Consider the following 15,990-nt stretch of genomic DNA (forward strand, 5'->3'; position numbering starts at 1 on the left):
TCAACTGTCTGTCGCCCATGTGGCTACAGCAAAAGATACCTTATCTTCAAAACAAGACTTACAGTTGACTTTGCCACAGAATTTAAAGAATGGAATGACATTTTTTAAGTGGTATACCTAGGATTTCACATTCAGTGGAAGTATCCTTCAAAATTAAAGGCAACATTGAACTGTATGTACATTTTAAGTGCTTGATTCATACTGATAAATTTTATCCCAACAAAGGTGTTACAAAAAAAGCAAAATAAATATTAAAAAAAATTAGAAACCAAGAGAATTTACTATCGGCAGATCTGGCATTAAAAGAAACAGTATGTGTCACCAAATGAAGTTTTAGTCAAGGACAGACCACAGGTGACAGTGGTCATGAAGATGATACAATGTAGTCATGTCATAGCTGTCTTGTCTGTGTAAAGAATGCTGATTTTTGCATAATGGTGAACTCATCTAGCTGTATTTCACAGATTACAAACCCATTCATATATTTATTTTTAATTATGTGTTTGTGTGTAGGTATGTGCACATAAGTACAAGTACCATGAATCTGGAGGTACTGGGTCCCCCTGGAGCTCATTATGATGGTTGTGAGCTGCCTGATATGCGTGCTGAAAACTGAACCACAGTCCTCTGTAAGAACAGTCTGTACTCTTAACCACTAAGCTGTCTCTATAACCCCGCCTAAGATCATTTTTAAAAGAATTCTCCAGACAAAAAAGATAATCTCAGGTGGAAATAAGGAAGAGGGGGATGGAATGGAAATCATCAGAAAGTATAAAATCAAAGGTCAATAAAATATGTACTTTAAAAACATTTAATGCAAAATTTTGTTTTACTCAAAAGAAGAGGGTAAAAGGTAAACATGAATCAAGGGGAAAATTGGCCAAATGGAAAACAAATTGTTAATATGGTATACTTACAAGTGGAAAGCAGAGATCAATTAACTAGAGAGTTTACACACACTTCAATTTGGGGTCACTCTTCCACAAAACAAACAAACAAAAAACAAAACAAAACAACCCCAGAACTCATTTCATTGAGGTCCCTGTAGGGATGCATTACTGTACATACAGACTTGTAACTCACAAGGAAAAGTGATGCAAGAACAAGCCCACATACCAAGTGTGGGTATTCCAGTGCAGTAAGCAAGCCAGTGCAGATGGTCATGGAGAGGAATGGGATCCATTTGATCTAAGGCTTGACTGGACCTTTTCTCCTAATACCCACACAGAACATAAGAAACATTACTCTTCACTTTTTCCTACTTACGTTTTGGTGAGATGAATTCTTAGCTTTTCATAAAGCTGTGAGAAAACAGTTTTATCAATGGTAACACCTTAAATTATTCTCACCCAGTTTTTAGCCCCACATCTCTGGGTGTGCATTACCTCTGAGAACTATGCCAACTGCATATGGAATGCCAGCCTTAGAAATTCTTCTTTAAAAAACATCATGCCAGTAGGGCTTTTAGAGATGTTTCCCCAAACCTTGGTACTTAAGGATTCATGTTTTATGTGCCGCAGCATATCTGTTTTCCTTCTCAGTCACTGTCTCAGTTAGGGTTTCTATTGCTGTGAAGAGATACCATGACCATAACAACTCTTATAAAGGAAATCATTTAATTGGGGCTTGCTTACAGTTTCAGAGGTTCAGTCCATTATCATCATGGTGGAGAGCATGGTGGCATGCAGGCAGACAGTGCTGGAGAAGGAGCTGAAAGTTCTACATCTTGCAGGCAACAGGAGATGGTCTCTCATATTGGGAGTAGCTTGAGCATTAGGAGACCTCAAAGCCCACTCCCACACTTCCTCCAACAAGGCCACATCTCCTAACAGTGCCCCTCCCTATGAGTGTGTATGGGCCAATTACATTCAAGCTACCACACTCACCAAGAGATGAGTATTATTACATACTGAATTAGTCCTTTTACCCATGCTTATAGTCGTGGCCAGCAGGATAGGAGTACAGAACCTAACGGGCACTGTGAAAAATATCCAAATGTTCACCATGGTCACAGGTATTTTTTTAATGGGGACAACTGTCACGTATTCATTACAACAGGCAGTGCTCATTTTACACAACCAACCTTATGAAGGGAAAATTTCACTGTAGGTGAAATGTCATGTGCCTTAACCTTACTGGATTTTAAAGCAAAGCAAACAAGATAAACGATAATTTCCAATCTGTCTACAAGAAGAAATGTCAGAAAACCAAAACCATGGTATTTTTTGAAAAATTGCTTACATTTCTTTTCTTTTTTAAAATAGGACTTCAAAACAAAGATAAAAAAACCCTAAATAAAAAAAAGGAAAAAGAATAAAACTGGATTTTCAAAATGGACAGATTTTTATAAACGCATAAAGATGAAAAGTGTTGTGCAGTCCAAGAGGATGAAGCAGACAACACAATGCCAGGCACTGCCCCAGATTCCCATGATCCTCAATCACATGATACAAGAAATACAAATCTGCTCATCTTTAGAATTCAGAGCCTTATACTCAGTCAAGAAACACTCTAACTAGGAAAATATTACATGTCCTTCTTCCTATTCCAGCAGAAATGCATGAGGGAAATTAAGCCTGGTGAATCGCTACCAAGAATCCTGTCTTTTACTCTAAGTCTCCTAATATAAAACGTTAGCCTTTTCCCCATGGTTAGAAATGATGAAGGGAAAAAGGTAGCTGTAGGTCAATGGTACTCACCCCAAGTGAGTAAGAAGACACACACTTGGGGGTTGCTCTACTGTTTTACTCTTTTCTAGCCCAGCCTTAGGGGGAAGAACTGGCACCCGTTTCCATCACAAATTCACCAAGTAGGATGAAGAGAAAGCCAGAGGTATGGGGAAGAGTCACTCAGAATAGAAATGTACTGGTTTTTATAATTAAACTGGGGTTAGGACTGGATGCATAAAGGGCTCAATAGAAATACCTTGAAAGCTCCAGAGCAAGTGATACAGACGTTGAGGACGGAAGTGAGGTTCATCAAATGTTATGCTACTGTCCCTTCGAAAACACGCCCCTTCCCCTCATAGAAACAAGGTCTCACTGAACAGCCCAGGCAGGCCTGGGTCTCCTAACCCTGCCTCAGCCTCATGAGTGCTGCAATCACAGGCATGTGATGCCATGCTCACCAAATAAATAACTATTCTTAAGGAAATCATTCTCAGGGCTAGAGAGATGGCTCAGAGGTTAAGAGCACTGGCTGCTCTTCCAGAGGTACTGAGTTCAATTCCCAGCAACCACATGGTAGCTCACAACCATCTGTAATGAGATCTGGTGCCCTCTTCTGGCCTTCAGGGATATATGCAGGCAGAACACTGTATACATAATAAATAAATAAATAAATCTTAAAAAAAAATCATTCTCTCCAAAGAATGTCCCAGTTGTGAGTGAAGTTATTTAATAAGATGTGAATAAACTAGTATTGCTGTAGCTGCTCTTTTCTTCAAGGTTATACCTATAACATTTGAGATATACTTCTTCCTCTGTGAATCTTATGGATTCCCCATCCTTGAATCTTAAAGTGACTCATGGGGGCTGGGAATGGTGGCTCATGCTTTTAATCCCAGAATTGGGAGGTGGATCTCTGTGAGTCTGAGGCCAACTTGGTCTACATACTGAGTTCCAGGACAGCCAGGGCTATGTAGAGAGACCTTGTCTCAAACAAACAAACAAAAATGACTGGTATTTTATGAGAGCTTGCTATGTTCATTTTAGAGATGGATGATAATATCAAGTGGCAATGGGCATTCCCACAGTACAGTTAAAGAGCAGAAACTGGGGTGTTTGGGTGTAAGACATTTGAGAGGCCAAGCAGTGTAAACTGAAGATATTTTATTATAATAATTCATCCATAAGACAATTATTCTGACAGAATGTAAGTAACATAAGAATTTAACTTAGCAGACCAAGGAGTATTAGGAGTGTTACCACACAAGCACCCCAACTGTGCTGTTCTTACTGGCCTCTGGGAAAACAACAGAGCTAACAATTAGAAGTCTCCAACATTTTAAAGCAGCTTGTTCTTAATAAATCTAACCAAAATATTTGTTGGAAATAGAAGAAAAGTGGCCCGGCAGTGGTGGTACACACCTTTAATCCCAGCACTCAGGAGGTAGAGGCAGGCAGAACTCTGAGTTCGAGGCCAGCCTGGTCTACATAGTAAGTTCCAGGACAGGCAGGGCTACACAGAGAAACCCTATCTCTAAAAACCAAAAAGGAAAAAAAAAAAAAAAGAAGAAGAAAAGAAAATAGAAGAAAAGTGAACAAGTAGACAATAAATTATATGCTTTTATAAAATACTTGAGTTCATATTTAGATAAAGGATTTCCTTTATTAAAAAAAGAACAAATCACTCACTGTTACCCTAGTAGGATTCTTTAAAATAATCACCTTACATTTAAAATATAGCCATTTGCATAATTATTTAATTAGCAGTAATCTCAAAGAAAAAGGCGGTTTTCATGCACAAATGAACCTGCAACTTCAAGACAGATAATTATGTTGAAATTCACTTCACTCCAATAGTTTAATGGTTTCTATAGAGGCTTGGGAGAACTGATGGGTTTCAAGATAGCTAAATTAGTTCATTCAGCAACAGGATCTGGCACAATTACAAAAACCTGGTCTACTTTAGTTTTGTTCCCCTATCAAATTCCTTTTCTTATTATCCTTGCCTTTCAATATATTAGGCACAGGCAATTACAAAATGTGTGACTGGGGATATGCAGTGGTCTAAATTACACACAATGTAACCAATAAAGTAAGGGTGGGGTGATTAGGCTCTACCCTCAAAACTATTGTCATAAAGAGAACTTAAAGCAAGTATTTATTTTCTCCCATCAACTTCTATTTTACTCCAAAAATCAAGTCATTTCACTTAATATTTTGTGCACCAGAAGAGGGCACAGAATGCCCCAGAGCTGGAGTTCCAGGCTGTAGTGAGCTGTTTGATATGGATGCTGGGAACAGAACTCACATCCTTCTAAGAGGAGTGTCTGCTCTTAACTGCTGAGCCATCTCTCCAGATCCTCACTTAATATTTTTGCATGTAGCATTTTTATTATTTAATTTTGATGTGATCAAATGAAAGTTCTATGATTTTTTTTTTTTTTTTGGTTTTTCGAGACAGGGTTTAGCTGTGTAGCTTTGTGCCTCTCCTGGAACTCACTTGGTAGCCCAGGCTGGCCTCGAACTCACAGAGATCCGCCTGGCTCTGCCTCCCGAGTGCTGGGATTAAAGGCGTGCGCCACCACCGCCCGGCAAGTTCTATGATTCTTAGAGGACAACTTGTCCACTAGCACAGAATCTGCAAGGGATCATTAGGTGCTGTCTTTCAGGTGCTTATAAATTGGGTGACGGTGGTAGCATCTTATTGAAGGCCTGGGCTGTGAGTTTCTTGTGGTCTTTTCTAGATGATTCAGTTAGGCTCAACAGTCTGCAGAGAGCCTTACCTTTTCTTCTTACTCTACCTGACTTTTGCTCAGTGTCTATCAAATCCTCCAGAAGATACAAGGTGATTAAATAAAAAACCCATCAATTTCCAATATTCACAATGAACTAATAAATCATGAGGAGGGTTGAACCACTTTTCTGGATTACCTTTTGTTGGCAACACAATCTCCTCAGTTTGTACTTTGCAACTTGTATTTCCTATCAGGACACACATTTACAAATGAGTTCAAGAACTAACTTACACATTTCCAAATACAATCCAAATATATCCAGTGTAAAAATAAGTGGACATATTCTTATTAAAAATCTGTGCCCAAGGGTATCACATTTTGTGAAACAGCTATAGTTTATTAATAATTCACAGTTTCCTATCATTACTAGAAATGACTGAAAGCTAGGAGTATAAAATTTTTATTGACTCAGTGAGAATTATATAGCCATTTGGCCAGTCCAAGAGTATCAAAAAATATCCCCAGTAACTACTGTGAACAAAAAGTGAACAGGATAATGTAATGTTTTGAAAATATTTTAATATTTGTCATTTTTTGTTGCCTATACTATTAATATGTACACTGATTTAGTAATAAATACATTACCATTACACAGAATGCAGTGTTTTTAGTACTCATCACTGGTTGAAATTAATGCTGCTATTACCTTAAGAAAGAGATAAATAGGTATTATGTCCAAATTCCAAACTAATGCTGAAGAGTTATCACTAACAAAACTAAAATAAACATGTTGGACAGTATCTTTTTAAGCATAATTCTTGTAAACATAGCGAAGATAATTTTTCTTAGTCCTGACATTCCATGTAATGGCTTTAAAGGAAAAAAAACCCATACAAATCCTGTAATTTCTTTTTTTGCATAGGGAATTAATTAGTTTTTATTAATTGTAAAATGAAGCAGTCTTTCAATGAAATGTCTTCATGGCATAGCACTTGTCTATATCAATTTAGAACTTTTGAGCAATAAAAGTGCTCTGCACAAGTTTATAAAATGCTTTGTGGATTTAAAATTCAACAGAAACATTTCAAAAACAAGTATAGGTATGGTTCTAAAATATTATGTACATAATATCTGACTACAGGAGAAAATGCCTCACTGTAGTGCAACACAGTGTACAGATATGAAGCACAGTGTTGAGTAGAATTTCCCTTTCCTTTTCCTCGTATTGGTGCATAAGTGGCTAATGAGTCATTATACAACATGTCCCTTTCTACTTGCTGCATAGAAAGCAGAAGAGGGATGTGAGAACAAATTAAAGTAGATAATGAAAAGAATAGCAAAAATACAGTACATATGCTTTAAATAGTGCACCTTATAAGACAGACTGCAATACTCATACTACTTTATAAAGTGCTGTATTACATAAACCAAGAGACATGTACCTTAATTCCTGCAATAACCATTAAAACAAACTGCCAGGAAAGAGCAGTGCAAAATTAAAAACAAACATAGCTTAGCATGCAGTTCAGATGGTCCCAAGTGCGGAACACAGGACCTTAAGTTCTTAAATATTTTTTCACTTTTTAGAAAAAGATTAATAATAGCAAGTTATCAGTATATATGACCATAAAATAAAAACAATAAGTTAAAATTCTCTTTTAAGAAACAAAGCCACACATAAAACTCACTATAGCATCTCTTTTAAAACAGACCTTTTTCTCTGGTCACTACCCAAAGGGTACAAGTCTCTTAAAAACCATGTTCACCAGGCAAAGCAGAAGTCATCAAGTCTTCTTGGCAGACATGTGAACATCTATGACTTATCTAACCCATCACTAAAATTTCAGAAACCTTTGCTGTTTCAAGAAGAATCTTGAGCTGGCATCGTGCTAGTCCGCTAAAAAGTATCATGTGTCCTCTATTCACAGTAATGCTGTCCAGTGCTTTTGGACAAAGATAACCAAACAGGTTTTCCCGAAAAAAAAAAAAAAATCATTAAGAGGCAGATTCCAATGAGAACAATGGGAGACATCTTTTTAAAGCACAGATCATACCTCAGGCACATGCTGAGGGAACTAAGGTGCAAGGGTCAGCCAAGACGTCCTACCATTCCCACAGTACTCAGTCTGAGAACTGGAAGAGGGTGTCTGGGTTACTGCTGTCTGTGGGGTTGCCAGGCTGCAGCGTCTTGGTGGGCGTCGTTTTGCCATGGGAATGGGAGGAGGAGGAGCGGGAGCTCTCGCTGGAGCTGCTGCGTGTCTCTGTGCTGGTGCTTGTCCTCTTCATCTTCCTCCTCTTAGCCAAAGGGGCCTTGTCCACATTCTGAAGACAAAACCCTTCTCTCTTGTATTTGTTAAAGGCCTGGGGAGGAAAGGGGCTTTGAGAATACCAGTACTGAAGACTGTCTAGTAGTTCTGACTTTAAGCAGAAGACAGCTTTTCTGGCAACCACAGTTCTAAGTAGCTCTTGGAACAAAGCTGGGAAAACTTTTCATCCAGCCCTCAAGACTGGGACAAAGTTCTCCACTGCTGGGTGTGGAGCAGGGCCTCACTCATGGCACGCAAGTGCCCTGACACCAAGTAACAGTGTGAACTGTACCAGCTGAACTGTCTCAGAGTCATGATTACTTCTCACTGTTGCTTGTTTTCTGTTAATTAAAGTATTTCATTTTATATGAACAGGTGTTTTGCCTGCATGTATGTCTGTGCCCACAGAGGCCAGAAGAGGGCACTGGATCCCCTGGAACTGAAGTTACATGCCACTGTGAGCTGCTGTGAGTGCTGGGAATTAAACCCAGGTCCACTGCAAGAGCAGGCAGCACTATTAATTACTCAGTCACCTCTCTAGCCTGTTTTTATGTTAATTAGAGACAGGCTCTCAAGTAGCCCAGGCTGACCTCAGACTTGTATGAAGCTGAGGATGACTTGGGGCTGATTCTTCTGCCTCTCCCTCCCAGGTACTGGGATTATAGGTGGGTGCCAGCACACTCTATCCTGAATTTCCTTAATGTCAGTTAAGAGAAGTGCTACAGTGACACCTGATGACCTCACATCACACGCCACTGAGAAGAACTGGATTCCTGAAGCCAATCCCTCCGTTCTTTCACACCCCACCTTTAGCACCTTTCAAATCCTAGTCTGTAGCATGCTTTCTCCCGTCCCCAAATAATCCCTCCAGATCCCTTTATGCCTCTTTCAACTCATCGTGCACTAATTATCTGAACTCATTTGCATCTGCTTGGGACAAAGTTACTAATATAGTGTCTCAGCCTTTCAAGATTACAATCTATATTTAGCACAACTCATCTACTTCATGTCCTTCCTATATTAAAAGAACACCATTATTTTAAATGTATTAATGAATATTATGTCTTGAAAGCTAGCCAATAAGCACACATGATTAGGAGCCCTTTCTAAATCATCCATGTGCACAGAACAGGGCCTTACATGAAAGGTTGCTTTCACACAGGTGTGTACAGCAGCTCCTGAAGATCCCAGAATGTCTGGAGTCATCAGAGGATTGGAGGACAGCTGACTGCCATCCTGAAGCCATTCATTGTGTCTTAAGCCAGACATTTTCAGCCTTTTATTTGGATCAACTGTAAGAAGTCCTGTGGGAATAAGGCATTTTCATTTTATAATTTTCCACTTTAAACATAGTTTAACAATCAGTCTCATATATAAAGTCAATTATGTTCTTGTGACACGATAGTTTCAACAAGCCTTTACCTCCTACAAATGTATTTTCATATACACCTAAACCTGTTTAAGGACACTGGACTTTAAGAAAAGGTCACTAGAGCCTATGTCTATGGCTTTTCAAGCAGGAGAAAACCACCCCTCAAAAGACTCCACTGGTGACTTAGCCCCAGATAAACCAAACACTCACCAGCCATCTTCTAGGATAAGGAATGTGGTAAGGTCCTGGAGACTTAGGGACAGACACTCAAAAAGGATCAAGCAGGAGACACAGAGACAAAGACAGCTATTCCAACTTGAGGGGACCAGTGCAGTAGCAATGCACAAGACACGAGCTAAACACAGGATATGAGCTTAGCCTACAAGGCTTCTAGGAAATAAGCCTATATGATGAGAAGAAGGAACTAGACTAAGAGGTGTTGCAAGGATTAAGAGGGCCATGTGTGAAGCCTGACCCACTGGGGAAATTCAAGAATTCAACAACAGCAGAGATGGGATGATGTGAAAGCAGAGGCAGGCCAGCCAGGACCTGAAAGGCTAGCTTTGAAGGCCAGGCTGAAGAGTTGGACACAAAGCTAAGAGAGATTCTTCAAAGGATCCTCCCACCCCGCCCCAAGAGAAGGTATGATGACCTTTGTCCTTCTGTTGGTACAGGATTGGTGGGAAAGTCCCGTGGGGTGGGTTTAAAGGTGTTGTAGGCACTGGCAGAGAAATGATGGCAGGAGCCTGTGGGTAGAAACTCTACTCATAGAGTTGCAGCACTAAGTGGCTGGAAGGCAAGCAGTCAGGGGGAATCCAGGGCTTCTGTTTCTGTGGTCTGGCTTCAGGGGAATGCCATTATTCAAAAGAAAAGAGATGGAAATCGAATGTATTTGAGGCGGGGAAGCATGGAAGAAAAGACAAGGTTTGTTTTGGATCTGTTAGGTTGGGATGCCAGCGGAAGCCATGTGGCAGTTCATGTTGGAAATGGGGATGAGTTTATAAAGGGAAAGCTCTAGAGAAGAGAAAACAAGCCACTTGGCTAGATATCAGGAACACTCATGGTTTCTGGAATAATTACCTTAGACTTGTGTACTGGGCATAATTCTACTTAGTCACTACATGTGATACAGAATAACAGATTTCTTAAGTGTCTTACCTTGAATCAAATCTTTAGCCTCCTGGGATACATTCTTCCATGCTTCTCCTTCAAAGGAGAAATCTCCCTTTTTAATTTTCTTCATGATTTCTACTGCACTGGTGCACGTTAAACTTCTGTCATGAGATTGGAATGGTACTTGCCCTGACAACATTGTATACTTCCATGGAAAAGAAAGTAAAACATCAGAATGATTGCAAAAAGAACTGTTAAGTGATGACAATAAGCTAATACTATAAGCTAATTTCATGAGCATAATTTATCCAATACTCCAATAAACATTACTGGACCTAAAAGACTGACTTCTGTCAACAGAGTAACCAACACATTTCAAAGACTTATAAAATGAAGTAGCATGGCTTTTATGATATCAAAATAGAAAACTATTTTTATAACTACAGCAGCCCCCTCCATCAATGGGGAATGAGATCTCATGATTTTTGCTTAATATATAGCCATCATATCCTATCAAGAACAACTTTCGGGCTGGAGAGATGGCTCAGAGGATAAGAGCACTGACTGCTCTTCCAGAGGTCCTGAGTTCAATTCCCAGCAACCACGTGGTGGCTCACAACCATCTGTAATGAGATCTGGTGCCCTCTTCTGGCCTGCAGTCATACACGCTGTATACATAATAAATAAATAAATCTTAAAAAAAAAAAAAAAAAAAAAAAGAACAACTTTCGGTTTTCAATTGCAAGCAGTATAGCAAAAATCAAAGATATAACTATATATATATGTGTGTGTGTGTGTGTGTGTGTGTGTATAACACACACACACACACACACACACGTCTGTTTCAACATATGTCTTACATGTATATATACACATGGACAGAGCATACACACAGGGGGATCATAAAAAGCAAATGCAGCAAACATTCACAGTATTCTCTTAAATTCTCTGGTTTAAAAAAAAGAGTCAAGATTTGGGAACAAAGAAAAACATAAGGCAAGAATAAAATACTTGGAGACAATGTTTTAAATGGACTCATATGATACTTCACAGGCATGCTATAGGTCCTGTCCACTGTTTTGTAAATACTGTGTTGTGGATGGAAGATTTGATCTCCCCTAAATTTAGATGCTGAATACCCAACACGGCGGTTTCTTAGAGAAAAGGCTTTTCTGGAGGCAATGAAGATGAGAGAAGTTAAGCATGAAGGTCCTGATCCAATTAGTACCCTTAAGAGAATGGACATCAGGGAGTTCTGTCTATGTAAGCGTGTGCCCTGGAAAGGCTAAGTGAGGAGAGAACCAGCAGGGAGCCAGCTGTCACCCGGAGGGAGGGTCTGCACTAGACATCAATCCTAACACTGCTCTTGGACTCTTCGGCCTCTCAGTGAGAAAATAAGCTTCTGTTGTTCCACCCAGTTTGCAGTCTTGTGAGACAGCAGCACAAGCAGACTGATATGCTATGCAAGGTCTACTTTAATTAAGGTCCTGTGCATTTCAAACAATGATTGTACGTTCTTGGTGTATACTAGATTATAATCAAACCACATAGGAGGCTTTCCTTGAAGTAATTTATTTGATGCAGTAAAGGTAATATAATTTATTTTCATCTTAAAACATTCCGATTTATTAAATGCAAGATGAAAGAGGGGCATCTAATTCCAAGGGAAACCATAATTCCAAATAAATTTGGTGCTTGGTATGCTTACTGCGGGTAAGTTAGGAGCTAGGTGTCTGAGACACAATCATTTATATGAGAAAAATTAGAAAAACTTTCAAATCCTTCAATGCAGCTGCTGTTTTTGTTCATTTTCTTCTGTAACTGTTTTCTCCTGCATCTACAAGAGGCAAGACTTTAACAAACAACAATCTGATACTATTTGTCACTCCTAAAAATTAGCATTCTTTGTAGTAGTCAGTATCTAATGAATGTCAGTATTTTCCTGATTGTATTATATACATGAGTATATAATGTAATTACAGCTATATCAATTATATTTATAATACTAATTTAACAAACAATTTAAATTAGGTTTTTCTGGAATCAGGACTCAAGTAATACACAAATACTGTTCCTTAAGGGTCTCTAATGCATGGGTTTGCACTTTACCTTTTTTTGTTTGTTGAGACAGCATTTTACACTGTAGCCCAGGCTGGCCTGGAACTTCAAAGTCCTGCTACCTCAGCCTCCTGAGTGCTCGAATTCTGGGCATGAGCTACCAAGCCTGGCCTCATGACATTTTTTTTTTTCTTATAAATTGTCTACTGAAAAAAATTGTTAGTCTGTCCAACAGCAGTGCCCAGAGTCTGGACACTGTGACCATGCTATATGACACTATTAACTTGATTTTTATTCTGTTTTCTTAAACATTTGACCATTAGCTCTAACAGGCAGGGGGCTTCAACCTTGTCTTTCCAGAAGGGAAATATATACGAAACAAACTTGATTACATTGCTTTGCATGTCTGAGACTCTGAAAATCTTAAAAGAGCTTGATGGTCACAATGGGCCTAAATTTAAAGTACTATCTCTTTTATAATGAAAAAGAAAGTATGAAAAATGAAGGGCTCTTTTTATTTACATTTTTTAGGATATTGCTACTAATGAAAATGTCAACAATGTAAGTCCTTAAAAGTCTCCAACCTACAAAAGTTGTTTACTTTTATTAAAAATTCTTATCCCTAAATATGTAAGTTTAGTTTGAAGTGATAAATGACAAACTGCTCAGATGAGAGCCACATAAGGCTTCAAAATAAAGAGCTTTCGTGCAGGGACAAGGGGCTAGCCACTGGGGGAAACAGACTGACACCAAAATAAACCCCAGATGGAGGACAGACTGAAGTACAAAAATAAGACAGAGTGATTCTAGAGGAAGTTTAGAGAGTATTTTTGTAAACCTGAGTGAGGGCAGGGGTAGTGGTATCCAATATCAAAGCCACACACCATGAAGAAAAGACTGACATATATTACCACATGGAAATGAAAAAACAAAACACTTTCTATCTAAACTTCCCTAAAAATATAATCAAAGTCCTATTTACTATGAACAAAAGATAAGCCAGACAAACATTTCCAATTATTGATGGCAGACAAGGTTAAAAATCCTTACTAGAGTTTTAATTCTCAGTAACAAAAAGCTGTCTGGTGGAAAACAGGCAAACTCATACACGGCGATTCATGACACAAACCACGAGTGTCCACCTGTATGAAAAGGCGCTCAGACTGGTACTCATCAAATAAATGCCTGCAGATCTTAACAGTGGGTACAACTGAAGGCGAAAATCAGTGACATCCAATGTGCTCATATGCAACTGATGATGAGTACTGAGCCTGGTAAACCTGACAGATGAAAATCTAGGCAACTATGTTAAAATAAAAATATATATACCCTCCTGGGAAATCTAAGGGAAACTGTGATGCAAGTACAATTGTATATATAAAAAAGATTCATTCTTACAGCTTATAATTAGTGAAAAAAGAGAGGAAATACTAATTGCTCATTACCAAAGAAATGGTTCAATAAATTTTGGAGACTCAAGCTACAGATATAATATAATCCATTGGTTTAAAAAACTCAACAGCCAGCCTACATACATATCCATGTGCAGACAAAGGCAGATTTAAAAACCCACACCAATGCAGTGAGGGAAGGGGAGCGAGAGAGAGAGAGATGCTCCCACAGCATCATCTTAGACTGGCGAGATGTGATTTTCAGTTATATCTTTCTGCAGTGTCTGGAAGTTCCTCCCTACCACGCTCATATAAAGACCAAGTGAAGCTATTTTGAGGTGAACATATGTGGAGGTTTCTCTAGTGTCTCATCATGCACATTTTGTGAAGAGCATGCTCCCCATATTACTGTAAGGTATTATAAATATTTCTAATTTTATCTATTAGATTTGTCAGCTTATCCTAAACAATTTTGTTTACTTACATTTTTAGTATGAAACTTCAGATAATATGTGTTTTTATGAGGGAGCGCTATTTTCACGTTATATCTAACATAGTGTATGTCTTATGTAAACACAATACTTCCTTCTTTCAAAACAACAATGTATACTTTACATTACCACAGCAACTTAGATCTTCCAAAAATAACTAAATTCTACATTTTTTCTATTACAGGCTTTAAGAAATAGAAATATACATTAGTGGGGCCTCTACTGGTTATACAGAAAACAAGCCAGCACATTCACCTTTTCATGAACTTTTTTCTAAACAGCAGTGAGAGCTAAGGCCTCCAAAAGCGAACCAGTAGGACAAACTCACCAAGATGACACCCAAACTCCACAGGTCGCAGGACTCATCATAGCCATTGTGCGTCAAGAGCTCTGGCGCTGCATAGTGAAGGGTAAAGCATGGGGTCTTGAGGGGCTGGTTGTCAGGTGGCTTGAGGCGTGCAAACCCAAAGTCAATTACTTTAATTTCCAAATTGTCGTTTTCATCAGTGAACAATAAATTCTGTAAGATGCCAATACTTTGCTTAGATTCTCATCGAAATGGCAGGAGATCTACTATCTATGGAGCATTGTTCATGTATTCTGGTATCTGACTCAAGCACACAGTCTCATAGGACAATCTGGGACCTGGCTGTCATACCACTGACCTCTTCTTTACACTGTTTTGTATCACTTCAGTTTTTACAGTGTCATGTCAAATACTTTTCAACTACACCACTGTTGCGGGATATTTGATCATACTGTGAACCCCAAGACTGTGTTAATAAAATCAAACTTGAATAGGGGGGAGGTGGAGCCAGGGACTAGTTGACAAGAATTAGCCATAGAGAGTACAGAGAAGCCAAGAAGACACACAGAGAGACGCACAGGAAGGAGTAGGGAGGGACTTGGAGTTTCATGGTCTTTTTTTGGTTTAGGACGGCTGGAGAGAAGCTCTCTTACTGGGTCTCTGGCCAAAAAGGACGGTCAGCTGGTTGCTTCTGGGGCCTCTTGAGCTAGCAGGTTTTCACCCCTACATCTGACTCCCAAGTCTTTGTGGTAAACAGAACAGCAGACTTGATTAAAAACTACATTAAGAAGGAGTGGTACTGGCAGGACCATGAGTCCCGGCAGGCCGCAGGCAGCATGGCGCTGAGGGTTGGGGGGCTGCGGAAGGTAGTTGAAGCATCAGTAGATTCAGGTGCAGCCACTAGGCTGACTGAAAAACAACACACCATGCTTCTTCTCAATTCAGATCCTTTGTCTCCATTTTCCCTCTGTTTGAGCTTGTCTTCCACTTCCTCTAGTATCCCACGTTCCACTGCAGCCTAACTCTCGTACACTTACTCCTCATTTACAGATGCTGACCTAACCACCCTACTAAACTGAAGTTCCAGTTTCCCCTATTTTCTCCCATCATGGTTTACTTTTCCTTTAGGGCACTTATCATCTCTATATTTTTAGTTGAACGTTCTGGTCCCTCTCAGACCATAATTATGTAAGGGCAAAGACTCTATCCACTTCATTAATTAATGATGCTGTCCCTGGGGCCTGACATAGGTAAACACAAGTATAACTCATTTTATTAGGTCTTTTTAAAACAGTCTGTGGGTTTGTGGTAGCCCTATGCTGAGGAAAACTTTCAACACCATTCCCTAACAGGCTGTACTTACTGTGTCTGTCAGATTTGGGTACTTTTCACAATATGCTTTTCATTACTATCACATTTATGTGGTGATCTGCGACCAGTAATCTTCAATACTTAAAGATTAGATTTATTTATTTTTGTTTTAGGTATATGAATGTTTTGCTTTCATGAGTGTCTGTGCCTGATGCCTTCAGAAGCTAGAAGAAGGGGTTG

General features: G+C 39.1%; 1 protein-coding gene across 1 annotated transcript in view; it reads right to left on the reverse strand.

The window, feature by feature from the left end:
* Positions 1-5,960: 5,960 nt before the first annotated feature.
* Positions 5,961-15,990, reverse strand: part of Rps6ka5 (ribosomal protein S6 kinase A5) — a 158,118-nt gene continuing 148,088 nt past the window's right edge. Inside the window, exons 14-17 of the mRNA XM_059279256.1 lie at positions 14,461-14,652; positions 10,238-10,397; positions 8,848-9,011; positions 5,961-7,762 (exon numbers count right to left, since the gene is read on the reverse strand). Coding sequence (XP_059135239.1) covers positions 7,523-7,762; positions 8,848-9,011; positions 10,238-10,397; positions 14,461-14,652 — 756 coding nt within the window. The 3' untranslated portion in view covers positions 5,961-7,522. The remainder of the gene's footprint in view (positions 7,763-8,847; positions 9,012-10,237; positions 10,398-14,460; positions 14,653-15,990) is intronic.

This window comes from Peromyscus eremicus, chromosome 14 (assembly GCF_949786415.1).
Source record: "Peromyscus eremicus chromosome 14, PerEre_H2_v1, whole genome shotgun sequence".
In the NCBI taxonomy this organism is placed as follows: Eukaryota; Metazoa; Chordata; class Mammalia; order Rodentia; family Cricetidae; genus Peromyscus; species Peromyscus eremicus.